This window comes from Lepidochelys kempii, chromosome 11 (assembly GCF_965140285.1).
Source record: "Lepidochelys kempii isolate rLepKem1 chromosome 11, rLepKem1.hap1, whole genome shotgun sequence".
Lineage (NCBI taxonomy): Eukaryota > Metazoa > Chordata > Testudines > Cheloniidae > Lepidochelys > Lepidochelys kempii.
In genome coordinates this window covers 28,605,195-28,628,278 of record NC_136390.1, presented here as the reverse complement: position 1 = coordinate 28,628,278, position 23,084 = coordinate 28,605,195, and the positions used below count along the sequence as shown (strand labels likewise).

Genomic DNA, 23,084 nt, shown 5'->3' with positions numbered 1-23,084 from the left:
CTCTCTTTCATCTTTATCTTAGATTTACTCCTCCTGAAAATGGATTAGATTAATTTAAGAACCTTGACACAGGAATTAATTCTCCTCACCTCTATAATGGAATGAAGGAAATGTGCAAGACCCAGAATTTGGACAAGCTCTTCAAGAAAACCTCCATCCCAGAGGACTGCAACAGAAATGGTACTACCAAATAGCTTCTAGGCTGTGGAATGCAACTCATCAAATGGGTACATGAACTGCAACAGAATAACCGCTAGTTGGTGACACTCAACTACCATCTTCTGGTCCAAATTACTGAGAATGACAATTGTACAAAACGCAGACTATTAAAAGTAGAGACTGATGAGAAGTGTGGAGATACTGATGGTTCCTCACTACACAGAGATTTCTGTGTGGGCTCAGCCTTGCCTATCTTTTCTTTCTGCTTGAATGTACAACCTGCCCCCACAACTTGGAATACCTATGATTAGAGCAATTGATTGAAACATACTCTTCTGCCCTCTAACAAACATATTCAGGACAGGGCTCCCTATTTCTCCATCAATTCTGAACCATATCTTCCTGCTTCGTTTCCATTCCCCTTTGGGTGCATGAGATTCATAGATATTTTTTCCCTTCAGGGATATGCTACATTAAGGTTTGGTACCTCCTCAATATTCTAGTTTGCAACAGTTTGGCTTTAGTATATCCACATGGCTCTGTTTCAGAAATAATCAGTTATGACATTGCTTTAATTATTCTGCAGAAAACAAATAAGCCCTTGAGCTGAGTCAGGCTCTCTGTCTACACTGGAAACTGCCTGGGTTCAAGAACCAATATTGCAAAGGGTTTCAGGTGCAATCACTGGACAAAAATAATTTTTATCAGCCAGGTTTTTAAAAAAAGAAATAGAAAAGAAAAAAAAACATATGCCTCAGTCAGACTGCCTGGCCCTAGCCAGAAAAGCCATATTCTTTAAAACATTTTCAAAATGGATTCTTGAAAACTGTTTCAGACTACCAGCACTGTCCCTGCACAGTCAAAGCCTAAAGGCCAAATTCTGCATGTCAGCATAAACTTGAAAACAAGTTTACTGAAATCGCTGATATTCCTCCTGCCTTGCACTGGTGTGAATGAGAGGAGAATTTAGTCTGAAATGTATTGTTCTCTTTACTGACTTACATAGAATGAGTTTCAGACTTCAGTTCAGGTTTCTTTTGAAGCTAGTTTATGGCATGCAAGTAAAATGGCAGAGATCTAGCTTGACAAGGTCTAATCTGTCTTCCTTTTTTATACTGTGTCTGATGAAAGAACCACAATGAAACTGTGGCAGAATTACAACATATAGTTAAAGATGCCATAATAATATTATTATGCTCACAGTATTTTAAATTAAAGCTATACTGCTATAAATCTGCCATTAAATATTTTACATGTCAATGACTCAGAGGTCTGTAATATGACTGGCTAAAAAAAAGTCAGAGCATAAAGCCCTGAAATCATTACTGAAAACTAATTCTTGAACCAGAACAAACTGGAAAACAGAACAAGAAATAAATATCAGAATCAGACAAATAGAAAAATAGTTAGAAACAGAATTTATGGACATAAAATCACTCTTTGCACTATAACTCCAATGATAACATTCAGACAGCTCCATTACTACAGAACAACTTGATCAAACAGAATATGACACAAGTAAATAAACAACAAAATACAAACTGGGTTATAAAAGTCTCTCAAAACTAGCTGCAAGAGAAACATAAAACAGCAACAAGCAGTTATATTAAAAAAATTATAGGAGACAGTAAAAGTAACTTTTGACTTATTTGTGACACATAATGACTATAAATACCTATAGAGAAGTGATTACAAAGGTTCACAGGCTGATTTGATAAGTGATATGCATTATGTAGTGACTTGCCAAACTAGTCTGTAATTCCTAACAATTACCTCCTGTCATAAATATAAAGGGAAGGGTAAACCCCTTTAAAATCCCTCCTGGCCAGAGGAAAAATCCTCTCACCTATAAAGGGTTAAGAAGCTAAAGGTAACCTCGCTGGCACCTGACCAAAATGACCAATGAGGAGACAAGATACTTTCAAAAGCTGGGAGGAGGGAGAGAAACAAAGGGTCTGTGTCTGTCGGTATGCTGCTTTTGCCAGGGACAGAACAGGAATGGAGTCTTAGAACTTTTAGTAAGTAATCTAGCTAGGTATGTGTTAGATTATGATTTCTTTAAATGGCTGAGAAAAGAACTGTGCTGAATAGAATAACTATCCCTGTCTGTGTGTCTTTTTTGTAACTTAAGGTTTTGCCTAGAGGGATTATCTATGTTTTGAATCTAATTACCCTGTAAGGTATCTACCATCCTGATTTTACAGAGGTGATTCCTTTACTTCTATTGACAGGTTTCAGAGTAACAGCTGTGTTAGTCTGTATTTGCAAAAAGAAAAGGAGTACTTGTGGCACCTTAGAGACTAACCAATTTATTTGAGCATGAGCTTTCGTGAGCTACAGCATCCGATGAAGTGAGCTGTAGCTCACGAAAGCTCATGCTCAAATAAATTGGTTAGTCTCTAAGGTGCCACAAGTACTCCTTTTCTTTTTACTTCTATTAAAAGTCTTCTTGTAAGAAAACTGAATGCTTTTTCATTGTTCTAAGATCCAAGGGTTTGGGTCTATGGTCACCTATGCAAATTGGTGAGGATTTTTACCAAACCTTCCCCAGGAAGTGGGGTGCAAGGGTTGGGAGGATTTTGGGGGGAAAGATGTGATCAAACTATGTTTCCCAGTAAACCCAGTTAAAGTTTGGTGGTGGCAGTGGAAATTCCAAGGGCAAAGGGTAAAATTAATTTGTACCTTGGGGAAGTTTTAACCTAAGCTGGTAAAAGTAAGCTTAGGAGGTTTTCATGCAGGTCCCCACATCTGTACCCTAGAGTTCAGAGTGGAGGAGGAACCTTGACACCTCCCTTCTACAATACTTCTGTATACAGAATTTTAAACTGGAATAATGATGCTGTATTTAGCACTCAGTCAGCACTTTCTGTATTTAAAGCCCTTCACAAACATTATCCAGTTATTCCTCACAACATTCTCATTATGTTCATTTGTATTATTCATTTCCTTTTACAAAGGTGCAAACTATGTCAGAGATCAGAGTAGCAGCCATGTTAGTCCATATTTGCAAAAAGAAAAGGAGTACTTGTGGCACCTTAGAGACTAACAAATTTATTTGAGCATAAGCTTTCGTGAGCTGCAGCATCCGATGAAGTGAGCTGAAGCTCATGAAAGCTTATGCTCAAATAAATTTGTTAGTCTCTAAGGTGCCACAAGTCCTCCTTTTCTTTGTATGTCAGAGATGTTAAGTAACTTGCCCAAAGCCACAAATGAACAAGTGAAAGAGCTAGATTAAAACTCCAATACCCAGTTCTGTGCCTACACAACAGGACCACGATTCTTTTTCAATCTGTGGATAGAGTGCCTGATTTCAATGTACCATTTTTCCATTGTGTCACTACAATTGACAGGCACAGGGTTATAACCACAGTTATCTACAGGCACAAATAATGTCATTTATATCTCTAATTACCTGACATACAAGTGCAATCATGGAAGCAGACGTGTAAATGACATCAAATACATTCCTATGTAGTTCTAGGTACAAAACCATGCCAAGATTGAGGGTGCAGTAGATGCAAGGTGGAGACCACTTTCAAAATTATGCTCAGAATCTGAAATTACAGCTGTCCAGCAACTATAGGTATGCTAAAGTTGCATAATAATAGGTGTAATTTTACATCCGAATTCTAGTTGGGAGAATTCCCAAAATGCAAAGCAATTTTTTGTGGGGGGAACAACTTCCATCAGTGTGGTTGAAAGCATAATTTTACTATCAGACTATGTGCTAAAGGTAGTAAAGGTAAAACTACTAGTGACTTCAGTGGGAGCACAGTTAGCTTAACACAGAGTGCTTTTGAAAATCCCACCTTAAGTACTACAGCTGATAAGATAGTCATGTATTAATTGAGATGAAATTGCAAGTAAGATTGTTGTGAATCAGACATTTATTTTTGCTGCGGTATGTAAAGGGTCACAGTTAACTGGCCCAACATATACATTTTACTTAGCTAAAGAAACAAAGCGCCAGAAATAAAAATGTTCCTGCTGTTTACATGGTTAGGGAGGAGCGAGGCATTATGAGGTGGAAAATGGATGGCAAGTTTCTGGGAAGCCAGCTAGGGGCTGTATGACAACCTTTCAGAAACAGAGGAGTTCTCTGCATTAGAATTTAGTTCAATGTGTGTTAGCTTCTCACTGCAGAACAACCAAATGACTGAGCTTACACTTGCTTTCTGGGTTGGACAATTGAAAAATATTTATATTTTTTATCTCAACAGCAATGGAGGATTTAATAAAAAACAAAACAAAAGAAACCCCACATTTGTTCACAATCTAGTTGGTATTCATCAAATTCTAACAATTTTAGATCAAACTTGGTGAAGCAACAATTTTCTCTTTAATGATGAACCCAAACGTATATATCTCCAACACCCAGGAAGAAAACCTTGCTTTACTTTAGTCAATGGGAGTTTTGCCATTAACTTCAAGAGGGTCAGGATTCCACCCCGAGGTTTGATTTTGCAATCCCTCCACATGTGAAATTCCACTGATGGCAAAAGTAGTTTTGCACTCAGAACTTTGGGAAATGGCCCTATAAAGTGGAAGAGCAATTTAGAAACAAAAACTGTGTTTGGTTCATCTGAGAACCTATAAAAGGGATCCTAAACTGCATCTCAGGTGGATATCCCCTCCCACCACTTTGGCTAGACTTCTATTTTTAGCATGGTTGCTCGATGAGAGCTAACACGGGTATGTCTCTGCAAGCTGGAAATCACACCTCCAGCTCTAATATAGACAAACTGTTGGTCAAGAGTGCACAGAATTACTGCATGCCAGCTATTTCAGTTCTGCAAATCAACCTGAAAATTTGTGTTTTATATCCCAGCTCATATCATTTTGATTTGAATTTCTATGCTATTTTAAAAATTGAATTTAGCAATAGTGAATCCAATACTATATTTTGTCACATCTAATTAAAATGAATGAAATAGGAGGCCTCAGTCTCCTATCTTGCTATGTCATATTTGATAGCCAATATGAAAGTGGTAAGGACAGCCCAAGGAAAACTGAGTGTAAACAGATGAACGTACAGGAGGTAACATTATGTTAAGAGTTTTTGAGAATTTTTAGCTTTCATTTTGAACAGTCAGATTCTTCTGAAATGACGACAATCCTGATATTGATTTACACTCCCATGGACTTCAAGGGAGTTCCACAAGCAGAAGAATGGAAAGTCTGGTTATATTTAGAGATGGGTTCAAAATTTGAATCTGAATCCATTTCCTTCCTGCAACTCGGGAGACATTCAAATCTGCACCCAAAATCTGCCACATGGGTTCATCTCTACTTGTATCTTAAGAGTCATATAATAAAAACAAACACTTTAAATTTAGGTGTGAAATGTGGGAAACAGAAGCTCTTATGAGACTTATCACTTCATCAAAGCATCACCTGATTCTGTTCTCACTAATTTCAGCCTGAACGACGATTAACACTACTGGAGCTGAATGGAGTAGAACTGGTGTCAGATCAGAATCAGGCCCTAACCCTCTGTTTATGTCACTGATCTCTAAGTAGTTTGTGGAACATCAGCCACTCTCCATACCTCAGGAAATTAAGATAAACCATGAAGCTCCAGCAGACCATAGCAAAACTATATGTATGCACATCAGGCTCTGATGAAGCAGAATAACATACCTCCTTAAAGTTATCGAACGCAGATAAAATAATTTCATGCCCTCCTCTGACAAGACAAACGGCTGCTAACAGTTCTAAGACAAGGGCTTTTGTTCTGTTAAAAAAGAAAGAAAACACAAGAATTAATGACAGTAAAGTAATGATTCAGCTTCTACCTCATTTGCAAGATGGATGTGATGACTCAATACAATTATTTGCCCTCAGTATCTTTTTACCCTTTAAGTCGCTTTGAAAGCCTGATTCTGCAAGGTGCTGAGAACCTCCTGCAACATTCTGAGCATCTTCAGATCCAGAGTACTTGGCACTCCATAATTCAGGTGAGTGGTTTTATATATATATACTTAAAGGGGGATCACTTTACAAAATTCATACACATCATGAACAGCTATTATTGGTCAGCTATTTTTACCATAATGTGGCATATTTCCCCTAAAAGTTCAACATTAAAGGAATGTGCTTTTGATTCAAATCTACGGTTTTCCTAGATATAATTGTGAAAAATCCTCCATGACAATTATTTTATTTATACTACAATATAACAAGAGGTGCCTATCGTCACTGAATTATGCGATGTTTTATCATGTTTTTCCCTCCTTAGTGGGAAATTCTGAGCAAGCTGGATGGCGGCCAAGCTCACACGAAGATCATTCCCTTTCATCCGTAAAAAGAAAAATAATTAATCTAAAATATTGCTGATAGAAAAGCATGCAACAAACTCCAAGTGCCTGTAACATATCATACTCCTTGCATTGCACAGCTAAGGCAAGGGCACTCGTATGGCCTTGTCCGGAAGAACTACTGACAGGCAGTAAAATCACAAAGACATATAAGGAATTAATCACATGCTTAGGTGCTTTCTTGAATCAGGGCCTTAGATGGAGATGCCATTTAGCTTTTAAACTGTTACAGTAAGAGCTGGACACAGATAAAATGTTCACTTTCCCGACAATCCTGAATGGATTTTTATATTTTTAAATCAGATTCTAATTGCCAGTTTTTTCCCTGCCCCACAAAAACCCACAGGAGGATCAAAACTCTGCTAGTAGGTTCAAAGAGTTCTTATAATGGAATATCATTCACGTCCTCCCCTTCAAGTAGAGGGATTCATACTGATTATAGATAGGAAGGGGCAAGGCCCACTAACCCACAGATTCCCAGGACCCATCTGGTGTGCAGAGGGATCATGAGGATCCTGAACTCCTCCAGACTGATTGCAGCAGCCATCTCTCCCATAGCTGCAAAGTCTGCCATTGGTATGTGCATCCTACACCATTTCCATCTGGGCTGGCAGGCAGGAGGGACAATTAATGTTGCTTTGGTCGCATCCATTTGGGCACAAGAGGAACATGCTGAAATTATGTCTACTCCCTGAGTCCACCCTCCAATTAGCCCACTAATGTCTGTGGATCTCCAGTGGTACAGTGTGTATGGTTATGGTGCTTGGTTATACGGAGGACAAAGCACAGAGCTGCTGCTTCCCTCTTTCCACAGAACAGCAACCCTCACCCATTCAGCTCACAAGCCAGGCTCCCAAAATCATGAGAGTGGCTTAAAAATCATAAGATTTTAAACCATAATACATTTTGGTTTCTTCACATTTGCCTTCTGCTTTATGATTCTTTGGGGTTCTTAGCTTTATTAAAAAATGAAAGCTGAGATTCTTAAATAATCACCTGATTACTAGAGATGGAACTTTAAAAAACCCCACTAAATATCCTGTGACTTATAATATTGTGAAACTTGGCAATATCGTTTTCACACCTTTCCACACGTCTGACTACAGAAAGTCATGCACCAACTTCGACCAGAACAACATAATTTCAGATGTCTACATTCTAAAGAGGAAGCACTGCAGAAAGACTGTAGTGATATGGTCTCAGTTTTCCTCGCTTTCTGTAGTTTTATCTTTCACTGTATACAAAAGACTGTTTCTCATATTTGGCTTCAACCAACATTCAATAATTTCTCAGGGTCCTGAGATCTGGAAATTCTGGGGATCCAAACTTTAGCTTGGCAACTCCCAGCAGAGCAAGAGTGTGTGGGGAGTGAGAGAGGAGTAAGCATGCAGCGAGGAACCCAAGTACGAATGAAGCCACTTTGTACAGGCACTGTACAAACATAGAATAAAAGACAGTCCCTGTTCTGAAGAGCTCACAAGCCAAGGAACTTCTACTTTAATAAGCAATAACATTGTTCTCGCTAGCTCTCTTACAAAACCCGTGCTGGGTTCTAAAACAGTTGGGTGTCTAAGGGTTTGTCTGTATTATAAACCTTGGGTGAAATCCTGGAACCATTGAATTCAATAGCAAATCTCCCATTGAGTTCAACAGGGCCAGGATTTCACCCCTTTCCCTATAATATCTAAATCAATTTAAAATCAATGTAGTCACACCTGTCCAAACGCCTAATTACAGACCCATGCGGTATATTACTAGTAATTACAGGCTTAAGTAAACATGGTTTCAGCAAAAAGAAACGGAGGACTTGTGGCACCTTAGAGACTAACAAATTTATTTGAGCATAAGCTTTTGTGAGCTCCAGCTCACTTCATCGGATGCAATCTGAATGCATCCAATGAAGTGAGCTGTAGCTCACAAAAGTTTATGCTCAAATAAATTTGTTAGTCTCTGAGGTGCCACAAGTACTCCTTTTCTTTTTGCGGATACAGACTAACACGGCTGTTACTCTGAAACCTGGTTTCAGTGTAATTTTAACTAGTTTGTTTATCTACATTAGAGGTTGCACCATTGCATCTAAATTGATTTAGTTATTCTGGTGCAAAAAACTTGTTCATAGGCAAGTTTGAAACGCATCTGTAAAAGCCATCAAATGCAGTATATTCTTTACTTACCCAGGTTCTCAATTCCTGACATCTTACCTAGGATTCTTGTTGTTCAGGCTTAGTGCAATTTCATTAACAGCATGTGGATGGGACATGACCATATTGAATCCATACTGAAATGGGAAGGGGAAACACTGTTTCAGTTTTGAGACTGCAATTATTCTTTCAAAAATTCCAGTAAATTACATATCTATGACCAATTCTGGCAACGCTTCATAGCTTTGTATGCCAAACAAAACTTTGTCAAGTTTACAGTATCAGTCAGCACATTTACATTTAATATTGTACATACCAACTGTTCTTCCACCAGCAGTATGGAAAGTACTTTTGGTTTGGCTGTGAGGCATCTGACAGACACAGACTAATAATCTTCTGGAATGCCCATTGCCAGCCCCTCATCCTTTTCTTTTTTCTATTTTCCCCCTGCCCCCTCCCCCAATTTTGGACCTTTTGATCAATCGTGTCATTTACCTTTCAAAAAAGAGCTTCTAATCCAATACAGAATAGTATATGTGTTCTAACACACACATATCTATATTTCTATATAACGGTTTATAATATTTGTAAGACAATTACTGTTTATGTGTTTTAAATATGCAGAAAACCATAACTGAATTAAGAAAAACATTAATTATTATAGCAATAGATCATTATCCATGCTTTTTTTCATTAGAGATGTGTGGAGCTATGCTGCTTTACACCAGCTGAGGATCTGGCCCATAGGTTTAAATTCCACTCTCAATTTCATGGGTGTAAACCTGGGGTAAAGCCACTGATTTTCAATACTTCAGCAAATTCCTCTGGCTATGGTATAACCAGAAGCAGAATTTACCCTATACGCTGGTGCCGGAAATACTTCTCAGACATGTCCAGTCATTAGAAAGTTTTGGTACGCAATCCGTAACCAGATAACACAAACTGTTGGATATTTATTACCAAAGGATCCTTTGGTAATCCTCCTGGGGCTTCCTGGTGGAAGTGGTCACACACAAGGAAATGCAGAATTTCTCTCTCACCTACTAGTAGCAGCTAGACTACTGACAGTCTCTCATTGAAAAAAGAAAAATAGTCCAACTGTAGAGGGTTGGTTAAAAAACACTGAAGCTTGTGGTGATGGAAAAATGAATGCACCAATTATGTGTGCAGCAAAATAGAGGACAAATAGATACTTAGATATTTAGCTGTCATTTATTCAATACTCAAAGTACATTCACCTGCAAAAAAACCCCGCACCTCTGTCCATTTTTTTTTAATATTAACTTTTGATAGACATGCCTGTCGGTTAAATATGTGCAAGCAGAAATGACATGTCACAGGTTTTGTAATGATGCTCACTCTGTAATATGGAAACACCCTGTTAAACAGAGATCTTATTACTATATTCCTATATGTCTCTTGTAAACAACAGCTCACTGTTGTAACAACTGTGTTGTTTCTGATATGTTCATGGCAAGGGTTTGTAAACTTGTTAATACTTCCTAAATAAATAAATGGTTAGAAATAATACTTCAGAGGTTGTACAAGGCAAAAAAAAGATAATGTTTTTGAGAAGCTTTTTTTGGAAATATGGAACAGTTAACAGCAATTGTTACAGAGAAAATCCGGAGTGTCTGAAACCACAAGAATGTGCTGTATGACCACAACTTCACAGTGACAATACAGAGAAATTCTGAAATAAAGATTCATTTTGATCTAGTTTACTCTTTCCCTTGCAGTTTTATTATTATTGCTTTGCAGTATGCACATAGAGAGAAATCTGATATCTGCCATTTGCATAACATTCTAACTGTTCTGTATAATTCCCATTAATCTTCACACATATCAAGTCTATATATTGGGCTGATCTCAGTTACAGGAGTGCAGCTTCCACTGAGTTAATGAAAACTGCCTCCATGTAAGTGAGAACAGAATTTGGCCTATAATGGACTGAATATAAATATAGCAAATATACTGTATAGTAAGAAATTAAGCTTTCACATCTGCTTTATTTTTAAAAATATGCCTAGCTTCTTCTTCCACCTCCAGAAAGTAAAAAAGTTATTTTGTCAAAAATCATTGGAATGCAAGTACCTGGTAATTCATTATGGCACGTAAACACATGATGCAGACATGAACATCGTCTTTTTTACTCACTAATCTTGAATTTTTTAGTGTTCTTCTACTCGGCAAGGTATTATACCTGCAAATAAATGAGGAACTTTTATCAGTCACAGGACAACTTCTGTAGATAGTAAAAGTATGGAAGCAGCTGTAGGCCTCCAGCATTTATGAAAATATGCAAATTCCCTAGTCTACTGGATATACAAGCATCCGATATCCAACTAGACAGCAAACACAAGACACAAGAACAAAAAAAAGAAGCATCTTCTTTACACTTTAAGCCTCATGTCGCATTCTATTTATGCCACATTGTGCTAGGTTTGCACAAGGGTAATCCCAATCCCTAAGGCCTCAGTGGGGCTCCTCAGGAAGGGAAGCACACTTCAGAGGAGGAAAGATCAGGCTGCTAGCTGAGCACTCTTTGCGCTCCAATATTCCCGGTTTCATTAAGTATCCTTTCTGCATTTGTTGAGGTGTCAGTAAGAAAGTAGCCCTATCTGAAGCAGTAAGTGAAACAATGAAGGCATTAGTTCAGCAGCTATTCTTTGTTCTTGGATATTTTGGCACCTCTCTGGATCTTGGCACTCCAGCATTAGTCACTGTCATAGTGATCTGTTAATCACCACTGTGCTAACTTCAGGCCTGGCAAAACCAGTAGTCAGCACAAAGCCTGTAAACTGCCAGTCCCTTCTTTTCCACACAATGCAACCACTGCCATTGCCAATAATGTCACTCACCTAAAGACAGGTAGCTGCATCTTTGATGGAAATATAACAAGACAGAAATAGTTGTCCATAAAAGGAAAAGTTTCAGATTTGTTCCACACGTTCTACACAGGTCTAAAATCTTCTCTTTATAACATGTGAGGAATTATATGGATGTCTCTGAGTCCAAACATACGTAACAATCAGAATTTGACCTTATAGCTATAATTTTCACTGCTGTGTTACTTGAATAATAGAGTAATTAGAGACCAGATTCTATTTAAAAATGTCTGGCTTTCATGCTGAAGAAGATGAAGTTTCTGAAAGTCCTCTAAAAGTATTTGGGGGGAAAACCAGCTTTCTAGAGCCTGCCCCAAAACAGAAGCATGTGTTATTTTTATTAGACTCTGACCCTTGTAAACTAACTTAAATCCTATTAGGTGAGTCCATGGAACAAATAAAAAGGGAACTCTTTAAATCTGCCATTTCCATGGACCATTACTGAAACACAAATTTCATTTCTTCATGAGATACCAGGTTGTAGACAAAAGCAAAACTGAAAAGCCATGCATAAGAAAATAAGAGATCAATGTACAAGAACGATACAGTTACATTCTTACACTCTTAGCGAATTTAGAAATTGAATATATAGTGAGAAAATTGTAATTATGGCCATGATAATCTTTTGAAATGAACTACCAACAGCATGATAATCTAGATAGGCACTGCAGATTAATGTCTGGTATCAGCTAAATTGTGTCCCTCAAATTCAGAGGGTCTGTTTGCCCCATGGATTGCCAGGAAAACTGTGCAAAAGGAATGGAAGACATTTTGCAACACTGTGTGCTCTCTCATGCAGCCATGCACCTGGACTCTGCATGCAAGGTGCTATGGGATAAGTGGGTGTTGTCTGGTAGAAAGGAGGTGTGGTTTTGGAAAAATCCTATAGCACATGCTGAACCAATGTTAAAATAGATCCATAAAGAAGGCCTTAGACACCACTGTAATCCTACTGACCTCAGTAATACTACTGATTTACACGAACATAAGTGAGAGCAAAATCAAGCCCAAGAGAGTGAAAATTCAAGCAGTTTCCAGAAGCTAAATTAGGGGCTTCAGCTATCTCGAGGAGCACACAAGAGACATGGCAGGACTACTCAGTTTCAGTGAGGCAAGTAGCAGCCTATGTTACCATACACAAATACATTCTAAAGACATGGAGGGGAAGCACAGTATTGCAAGATACAGATTGTGTCAGATGTGCATTGACGGCCTCTTGGGGTTGGAATTATATGTCAGCTGGCAGACTGTGAGGGTGGGAGTAGCTGTTGACCTCAGGTACTGGCAGCTAGTTATACAATGGTGTATATCTGCACATCAGCTGTGGATGCCATATCAATATCTAAGTCCATATGACATTTAGACTTACTGAGTTTGGTGCACTCACTCTCGTGTCTTAATCTGGCAGCTGGAGTGTGACAGTAATCTGGAGGAGCAGTGTTTTCTGTGCACACCATGTATTCCACCTCCTGTGGAATCTGGATTGTTTGCTCCATCCATGTTGTAGCAAAGTAGAGTGTTGTAGAGTGTTGCTTCCTGCAGATTTACAACCACAAACTTTGTGGCAGTAAAATCATCCTCTGATCTCAGCATTTGGTCAGGGTGCGCACAGCAGACCACTCCCACTGCTGGCTGTTAGCATGGCTGAATTCATATATCTGGACCAGTTAGTGTAATCTGAGAGTGAAAGGATGTTACAACACACATAAGCAAGTTTCTACATGGTCTGGTTCTACAGTCCCTACACATGCATGAGTTTAATAAGGCTTTCAAGAAGTTTGGAGTTGAGCTCCCAGATTTTAGCCCATTTTCGTGTATCTCTCTTTTTCTCCGTGCCTGTCTTTGCAGTAAACTGGCTGTTTGAGCCCAACATTTATTACATTTGCTGTCTTCAAACTATCAAACTCAGATCTCCAAATGTAGGAATAGAGTCTAAAAATCAATGAAGAGATAGCGATAGTGATTTAAATAACATTAATGCCACTAAAATACCTGAAAAAATTATATTAATTACACAAGTGGTTCCATTTGAGAAAAAAGACATTCATAGATAAAACATGGCCATTTTACTAGTTGCCATCATTTGTAAAAAGAAGCCTTCCTCAAACGCAGGCGGGCGTCTTCACATTTGGCACTGCACTTTTCACAATTTATCCCATAGACAGTTTTTGGTTTATATGTTAAAAAAAAAAAGTGAAAAAGAGCGATCCAGATTTTGGTATCAGTCAATCTAGTTTCAATACATAATCACAACTTTTAAAATTAAGAGCCATCTCTCTCTAACCACAGCCTGAATGGAATTACAAACACATTTCTGTGATGTCTAATGATGACTGGTACCTTTTAAAACAATAACCATCTGGCTAGCCCAAGGAAAGTCATATGTAATCTGTTTAGCCTGTAACTTAAATTCTCTCTCTCTCTTGGGATTGTGGCAGTTTCTGAGAGTGAGGCTGTGCATGGCATGTGCTGTGTACACTAGCTGCGTTTCTATTAGTCTGTCCTTTTTTTGTTACTTGCTGTTTATTTTAGGGGTGTAGCTGGTTCCCCCTCCTTTTCCTGGGAAGTGGGGGTGTTTTCTTCATGGGGTCTAATTCAGATAGGTTTATCAGTTTGACCCCTAAGCATGGGGTTTCATATGTGCCTGCTGTCTCTTGCACTGTGTTGTTTACTTGTTTACTCCTGTTTTTCCAAAGTTTCCCCATTTCCTTCACAATCAGACCCTAGTGTATGATCTATCCTGTTATGGAAAGGTAGTTTCTGCTGTTAGGCTGAAAGAAGCCAGAGGTGAGGCATGTTATGTCATTCTGGCACCAGGTTTATGTGATTCCAAATAACCCTGAACACTCCTTGAACCTGATTTAAAAGCACCACATGGATGCGGCAGATTAGACAGTGTTTGCTACCTCTGAAAGTATGAAATATTTCCTTTGTGGAGAAATATTTCATTTGAAGGGGTCCTGCCAAGGGACTGCTGGCTCTGGGGTCCATGGTAAGGAAGTGGGACCCCACGAAAATGGGAAGGGGGCTGGGGGAATCAAGGGACCAGCAGAAAACAGAGCCTGCATCTGCACTGCCAGATTCTATCACCTCCTCCTCACCATAGGTGGTCTGCCATTGTCTAGGGAGCAGCCCCCACAGTGGAACCTCTGCTGTGACCCCATCACTTGCGCCTGGACAGAAACAAGTCCTGGAGATTGAGGAGTACCTCCCGGCATAGGGAGCAGAGAGAGATTGTAGAGATGTGGGTGAAGAACAGACCAACAAGATGGATTTAGGCGTGACTCCTTTCTAACAGTGGCTAAGACTTTGGAGGAATCCTGATCTGCTGACAGTGGCTGAGGATGGAGCTGTGTGTCCTCAGAAGGATAGCATTGCACTGGGAGGTAGCTCCATGCCTGGAGCTCCCAGTGGGGTACTGTCTTTCCCTGGCATGGTGAGTCCTCAAGCCCCCAATCCTGCATGCTGCAATGATGATGCTGAGTCCCCATCTGAGGCTGCACTGCCTACCCTTTTTGGGAAAACAGACATGCCAGCTGCTCCCACTGAATCTCCTTCCTTCATGAATGATGAGAATGTTATAGTCGCGGTTCAACATTTGTCTGAGCAGGTGGAGTCTGAGGGAGATGAAGAGGATGACGATAATCTCTCTGACTCCTTACTGGTTCCTGATGTCTCAGCCAGGGTGGGTACAGCGTGAAGGAGATTTGTGACTTTTTGGACAGCACTAAAGGGTCCAGGGCTATTTCCATGTCTTACAGTGCTTTGCTCATTCAGCTGCCCTTGTCTTGAGAGAGACCTCAGTTGATCGTAGGAAACATTTCCATATCAAAAAGTTGCTGAGAAAGGTGCAGAAGCTTGGGGATTGTTCAAGATATATAGGTCTCCCCATGGCCCATCTTGTTCAAAGTACTTCCAATTTCTATTGTTTCTCTCTGCTGCTTGACTTTCTGCTTTTAGTCTTCATGGCGCTGCTCAATTTTGGCTCTAAATATTAACGGATGCCAGGATGGTCATAAAAGAACACAACTCTTTGAATTTCTCAGACAAAAACGGGCTGATGTTGTCCTTTTGCAAGAGGCGCACCCTGAGACCCTGACAATCAGGGGAACTGGTTGAAGGAATAGGAAGTGAAAGCATTCTCAAGCTACGGCTCCAATGTCACTGCTAGGGTAGCTGTTCTCTTTTTCCACATGATGCAGGGGCACTGATCCTTTCTGTGAAGGAGATTGTGCAGAGCTGGTTCCTCTAGGTGGAGACACGTATTGGCACTATTTTTTAAAATCTTTTTACTGTGTATGCCCCTACCCTGAGGTGAGATTGTGTCCTTTCTGCAGACACTTGCCCGTGCTGCTTGGCTGTGACCCTGATACTATTATTGTCCTCGGAGGAAATTTCAGCTCCACTGTAGATTACGTTTTAGACATGAACCATGAGGAGCCACACCCTCAGTCATCCAGGGAACTGTATTGTCTCCAGCAGACCTTTGGGCTAGTAGATGTTTGGAAGTTCTCTCAGCCCATTGTTAGGCACTACTCTTAGCTGAAGGCTACTCCCAGTCAGGTCTCAGGGGTTAGACTGGATCACTTTTATAACATGAAGGCCAGTGTGAATATGTTTGTTTGGTCTTCCATGTTTCCCACTCACTTGTCTGATCATCATTATGTCTCTGTCAGTGTGTCTCTCCCTCTTCCTGCCTGTGATTCCCACTACCGCTTTAATACCGAATTATAACAGGATTTGAATTTCAACAATTGCAGTGGCACCTCTGGGATTAAGATGCTGAGGGTCTTTTTTGGATCTGAACAATATATGCTAAGGAAGTGGGTGGGGACTGAGGAGAAGGTGCAAGGGCATTTGCAGAAATGGCACTGGCTCCTTCCTGGACTCTCTTTTTTGGAGGTAGGTTTTGACTGCCAACAATCTTGTGGCCTCAATCTTCTGGAACTGGCTAGTGTGTCTGGACCCCCTCCACCTGAGACTTTTGGCCAGATTCAGAGGCATATTAACCATTTTTAAATAGTTACCACTGGTTGCACCCTGTTTGCTGTTCCTGCCAAGATGAAGGGGGCTAGAGGCTCACTGATTTAGTCAGCAGGGAGGCATCCCGTCACCTCCAGTCTGTTCAGCAAGCCTGGACATCCCTTGCCATCTCGATCACAGAGGCTCGCTTTGTCTCCATTCTATAATGGTCTTTTGAAAAACCTAGCTACTTTTGCAAAGCATGCAATCAGACCAGGCATTTTCCAGTTTATGGCTCTTGGAAGAGCCACTGTTTTTTAACCCATATTTTCCCGCTGAAGTTTTCTCCAGGAGCCTGATTACAGCTTTTACCCAGGGTGGGTTGACCAAGCTGTCCCACATGGTTGTTCCTAGTTGGTCAATCTGGAAGTCTCCGAGAGCTCTTGCTGTTCAGAGCATAATCTGGTCTGTACATTTTTTGGACAAGGTCCTGGCTGAATTCCAGGTGTGTTCCCTCAGCAGGCTGTTCAGTGTTTGCAAAAAGTTTTTGCAGGGACTGTTCTTCCAGCAGGTATCCTGTGTTCCCCTCACTAGTTGTCTCCCTTCTGTGGATGAGATCCTGGTGCAACAGGCAGATTGTTGTCTTGGAAGGGTTCGGTGAATGTTCCTTTTATAACCATAACCAAGAGGCAGTTCTGTGGCATGTCTGGCAAGCTGCGGCAGCATTATGCAACCCTCTCTGATGGTCCTGATGCAGCCTGGGGGATTCTCTGTCCCCAGCTTGGAGGATGCTGCACAAACCTCCTCTTCCTAAGCGCTCCGGTGACTTGCAGTGGAGGGTCCTGCACAGCATCGTAGCAACCAGTTGTTTTGTGCACCACATTACCCCTGAAGTGTCTGCGCAGTGCCCCATCTGTTTGGCTTCAGACACAGTGTTTCATTTTCTCCTACATTGCCCCTGTTGGATTTCTCTTTTTGTTTTTTTGCAACAGCTTTTAGCAGTTTTGGACTGGTTCTCTCCAAGTCCCTGTTTATTCTCACAGTGAGATACAGTGCTCTCATTGAGCCTGTTTCCTGCCTGGCTAACTTCTTGCTGGGTCAAGCAACACTAGCCTTTGAAATATCACCAGAACATAATGGCTGGGACAGAGCGGTGTGATGTGCTAGGGCTGTTCCACACTCTGATTGTGGCCTGGCTACGGATTGACTTGTAATCTGGACACTTTTGGGTTGACTTGGTGTTATTAACAATATTTTGAGTGAACCAGGTGATGATGATGCTTTATTGATCCTTGTTTAATGTTTGCTTAAGATGTGTTTTGCTTTATTTTATTCATATATTTTTGTGTATATATTGTAATTTTTTAACATTCTTGAATAGTTTTTAATGTGATTTTATGTGACTAAAGGTGTTTTTCATGTACTGTCAGTCTTTCTCTCTCTGTCTTCCTTCTCATATTCTGCTTCTTTACTGCAATAACTCAAGTAAATTATTAATTTTTGATAGACAGAAGTCTGCCTTGCTACTGTCCACTGAAAATTCAAAGACCAAAAGAATCACAAAGTACAGTGTTCCTAAGCTCTGAGTATTCCTCATTTACTAATATTTTTCCTCCTCAGTATCATTTCAGTAAATGGAGTTGAAATATGTCACCCATTCATTTCTTTAATAAGAATTAGTCTCTCTAAATCTGAAATAAAACCTAGTTATTCTGGAAACTGGTTTAGTTTTTTTTCACAGCTACTCCCAATAGTCAAATGACCCAGAATATCCACACCAGGCATTTTCTCACCTTCCTTTATTGTGACAATGCAAAATCAATACAAGGCCACAGGCAACTTTTTATGAAGCCTCACTATATTTATGTGGCTCGAAATGGTTCGCAAGCCAACAACTTTGTCTGGATTTAAACGGTAACCCTCAATATTTATAAGTTTAAATGAAGATAAAGGCAAAACTAATTACCAAAAGGTTTCCATTTGTCATAGGCCACGAGGCCTGATTTTACTTTTGTGCACAATACCATATTTATATAGTAAAGAGTCCTAGCTTCTTGATGAGGGGCAGCAAATTCTTACAGTCACTTTGGGCTGATCACTAACTTTTATCCAATGTGGTGGGTGGGAGGCCTAACTTCTTCTCATTTTGCCCTAGGCTAGCCATTTCTTTTTAGGCTGCTCTGGGAAACAGACATATATTCGGTTGCCCCAGCTCTGTATTTTCTCCTTGGTGTTCTAGGCTGTTTGCATACACTCAGCTATTACTTTTTCTCTTAACCCACCTCAGACCATCTACTTGTTCTTGACTACTCAAGACCTCTTGCTTCCTCCTATTAGGTCAAAGTCATTCAATTTTTCTCAGCCACTTCAGGCTAGCAGCTTCTCCTTGTGCACTTGTCAGGTTCACTCTATTTCACTGATTGAGACACCAAGTTTTAACCTAATTAAAGAAATTCATATCTCTGCAAGTAACAGCATGGAAAGGTGCTCCAGTATTGCCAACCCCAAACATTCAAAACTCATGCAGCAGGCCCCCCAAAATCATGAGATTGGCTTAAAATGTTGAGAGTTTTTTAAAAGAACACTTTGAGCTGTTTTTATTGACTTCTGGTTTTTGAGCCTTTAGTGGAGTCACATTTTCAAATTTTTCTGCTCAACCATGAAGACCAAAAATTTTTTGTAAGTGAAAGATGAGGTTCTCAGAAAAATAACACAACTCCAGGAGCCAGAGCTTTAAGAAAAACACCAGATAACACAAAATTTGTGATAAAATTGCAAAAGTTGGCATCACTGGTGCTCTCATCCCAACTAATGTTAAATTTTCTATTCATAAATATAAAATATTGTGCAGGACACCTAATTCAGGAAAGTATTACAATTCTCTGAATTAGTTTTTAAATATTACACATTTGGTTCCACTTGTCTGTACAGCTGTTGCATACAGAGGCAAAATAGTTCACTGATTTTTTGTAGTCAGTTCTTTGCATTATCCTCTGTATAGTGTGCTCAGAGCAGAGGGTCTGGGCTTATAACTGCCTTAATTCTGTCTTGCCCACCTTCTTCCTTCAGTCCCAGTAGGGATCAGATCTCTAGTTAAAGGGAAATGGGTGCCATGGATAGAAGCTCTCCAGAGTACACAGAGTTTGAATGAAGTCTGCAATTAATTTTGTTTGAAAATTCCATTAGCTTCCCACTGTCATATGCAGCTTTTTAGGAAAGGAAAAAGCCTTTGGAAGGAAAAAATCATGCTTTCGTTGTAGGGCTGCCACATGTGTTCCAATGGAAAGACATACAAGCGAAGTCTTTCTTCAATTAATACGTATGAAATAAAATCACTAAGCCAGCTCTGTGGCATGGCAAATTGTATCAGGAATTGCCTTCTTAGAATTCACTGTGCTAGAGAGTTACCACATCCTACCTTGTTGTCTCAGAAATTTCCATGGCTGCATCCGTTATGCTATTAGAAGAGTAAGAAATGGCATCTTTAGTGAGAAATGAGTGTCAACTGATAAGTTATTGAGAGCGAAGCAAAGTTCTACTCCTTGGTTACAGCTGTGCAGTTTTGGTTCTCGGGGGCTTGTGTAAACTTTTCATTTGCTTTCAATTCACTTGAGTTTACAGACTTGAGTTTTGAGGTAAAAGGAACCCAAAAACATAAATAGCTCCAGTTCACTCAAAACTGGATGCAGGTTTGATAGAAACAGGACCCAAGTTCACTTGAAAAGTTGTAACATTTAGCTAACCTATACTGAGTTTCAAGGCCTGAATTCAGACAGGTGACTTTTAGCAGGAGTTGGGGGCACTCAGCACTTGACAAGATCAGTCCTAAAGTTTATTATCAAATATGAAATCAGGCAACTTTTGTGTGGTTTCAGTTATCATAATGAAAGTTTCATACATTAAAAACTGGAGCTATCTTGCTTACTCCTTTCTGTCTGTAACCCCAGAGCAAAGAGAGCTTTGATGTGTCAACACCCTAACAGTCTCTATTCCTGGTCTGCTTTTCATTGCTGGTTGTTTTAATAATCAGATACCATTTGTAAAGGTCACCTGGCCCTATACAGTAACATATTAAGGGGTTAATTCACTACATCTACCCACCATTTAGCACTGATTGCATGGTTTTCTATAGCCTACTTGAGTAAACACTTGTGACTGTGTTCAGCAACTGCCAGTGCTGAACACTTATGCACTTTTTCCTTCCATTCTCAAAGTGGGAAATTCACTGTTTGCCCAAATAATGAACTCAAGCTATCTAAACGTAATATGAATTCATTATATGCTAGCTAGGGGTCAGATCTATGCTGGACAGGAATTGAAAGCAATGCATAGCTCTGTGTGGCACAAAGGTCAGCTATGTGACTAAATACTTCCCTTTTGGAGCCCCCATTTGAACATGAATTTGGGAAATTAAAGACAGCTGCCTTTATTCATTAAAGTACATATATTTCTTAAAAATTAAGAAGCTGCAACATAATGTTCTAAGTTAGTTGTAGCTATGTAGAGATCTTTTATGTAATTCTCTCACATCTGTTTCAAGGTGCTAAAGAAAGAACACGTGATTTACATTTTGGATGTTAATAATCAAAACTATTGTTATCTACAGTCTACCATTTTTAGGAAAAAGTCTTCAAAATCCAGTGCCTCTTCTCCATTTCCAAAATTCCTTTAAATATCTATAGATTTTTTTTGTCAGATGTAACAGATGGAAACACTCCTTATACTAATAAAAGATGACTTGGAGAACAAAGCCAGGATCCAGAATTTCAGGCTGCCTGGAGTGCCAGAAGAAATGGAGTCTGGAGAGTGAGAATATTTTGAAGCTCTTGGGATTACTCGCAAAAAGAAAAGGAGTACTTGTGGCACCTTAGAGACTAACCAATTTATTTGAGCAAAAGCTTTCGTGAGCTAGCTGTAGCTCACGAAAGCTTATGCTCAAATAAATTGGTTAGTCTCTAAGGTGCCACAAGTACTCCTTTTCTTTTTGCGAATACAGACTAACACGGCTGTTACTCTGAAACTTGGGATTACTCTGGGTCCCCACTGCCTACAGATTATATACATCTGACTACAGATTATATAATTATGTAATAATCACCCAGAGACTACCTGAAAAGAAATCTGCTCAGTCTGAGAAAACTCCTGACCCACTCTCCTAATTACTTATGTGCCTTTCCACATGCCTACTCAAATCCTTACATTAGTGAGCACATTTAAGAAGCTGGATCTTAAAGGGTCCACATTCAATCTGTAACCTTATAGATTCATCTCTTCTAAAGAAGCAGAGTAGATTCATGCTAGCTAAACAACACCTGTCGGCAATAGGTATGAACATATCTTTACTGTATCCGGCAAAACTGCAGCTAAACAGAACCAGCAGATGTTTGTTCTGAGATTGTTCTGAGATTCCCCTCTAGAAGAAAACCCTTTTACAGCCGGTCAAAAGGTGATCGAAAAGTTATCTAGTTCACCTCTCTGCAGAAAGATAGTGAGCTATCCAATTCCGTGGACTCTGATATAGACTAGTTCATTATGTGGGTTTACTCCAGCATCACTCTTTGTGTTTTTGCTCTGTGCTTTGGGTTTCCATTTAGGGCAATATCCCTGTCTCCCCCCTTCTCCCATCATCCTCCACACCATGGATTACCGTTAAAACATTCTATTATCATTATGCTCACAGAACTTTCATTGAATTTAGTGGCTATTCAGGGTGAGGAACAAGTACAGAATATGCAATAGAAAGCTGCAGTGCAGAGAAGATATTCATACTGCAGACTGGAGAATGGAATTTTACCCTTGATTCCAATATGCTCTCTATATCAAATGCTACTTGCCTCAAAGAAACTTACGTGACATAGATTGGTGATGGCTTTAGCATATGGACTTCTTTACTTTGATTCTATGCACTGGAATCAGTGCTTTTTTATTTAGTGGCAATTGTAATACTGCCCTATGGTATTTGTTTCCTTCCTAGCATTAGAATATATTGGCAGTAGCTCAGACCCCTCACTTAGAACTGAGCCAAACTTGGGCGGATGAGGTTATGCCCTGAGCTTCTATTGCTTTCTTTTCATTTCTTGTTACCAAATGTTAGACTGATGTGAACATTCAGATGACTGTTGGTTTTGAGTTCCTCTCTGCTGCACGTCAAAAATTATGTCATTGATAGTATATTTACTCTAGTAATTAAACTCATATGGTTCTTCTTTTATTGCCTTTGCCCCTCTTTTAAAGAAAACCAATAAAAAGTTTCTGAAGAAGAAAAAAAGGGACCCTCCCCATAATAGTTTCTACAGTTAGACATGCAGAGAGGGGGGTCATCTGTGGCTGGGCTACTTTATGTTTTTATACTTGTGCTGATGTCTGCTGTGTGAATGTATGATCCGATATTTCCAAATTTATTACACTGCATCCATATGGAAAAAGCCAGTTGGAGGGAAAGGAAAATCGTTGCTGACTATACATTACAGCCAAGGTTCCCCAGTCTCATATAGTCCTCATCTAGATTTAATAACAGACCACTTCAGTACTAGTGCAACCATTTCTTTCCTTTTATTGAATTTACTAAGAATGTATTAATGAGTTTAGTTCTTGTGAAAGGTGCTGAGCTGACCCTT

At 39.7% G+C, this 23,084-nt stretch overlaps 1 protein-coding gene across 12 annotated transcripts in view; it reads right to left on the bottom strand.

Moving 5' to 3' along the window:
- Nucleotides 1–23,084, bottom strand: part of FMNL2 (formin like 2) — a 259,317-nt gene that overhangs the window by 57,803 nt on the left and 178,430 nt on the right. For all 12 annotated transcript variants that reach the window (XM_073305475.2, XM_073305481.2, XM_073305484.2 and 9 more), the window contains 3 exons: nucleotides 10,712–10,820; nucleotides 8,678–8,754; nucleotides 5,800–5,893 (listed from right to left, as the gene is read on the bottom strand). In XM_073305475.2, the coding sequence (XP_073161576.1) occupies nucleotides 5,800–5,893; nucleotides 8,678–8,754; nucleotides 10,712–10,820 (280 nt within the window). The remainder of the gene's footprint in view (nucleotides 1–5,799; nucleotides 5,894–8,677; nucleotides 8,755–10,711; nucleotides 10,821–23,084) is intronic.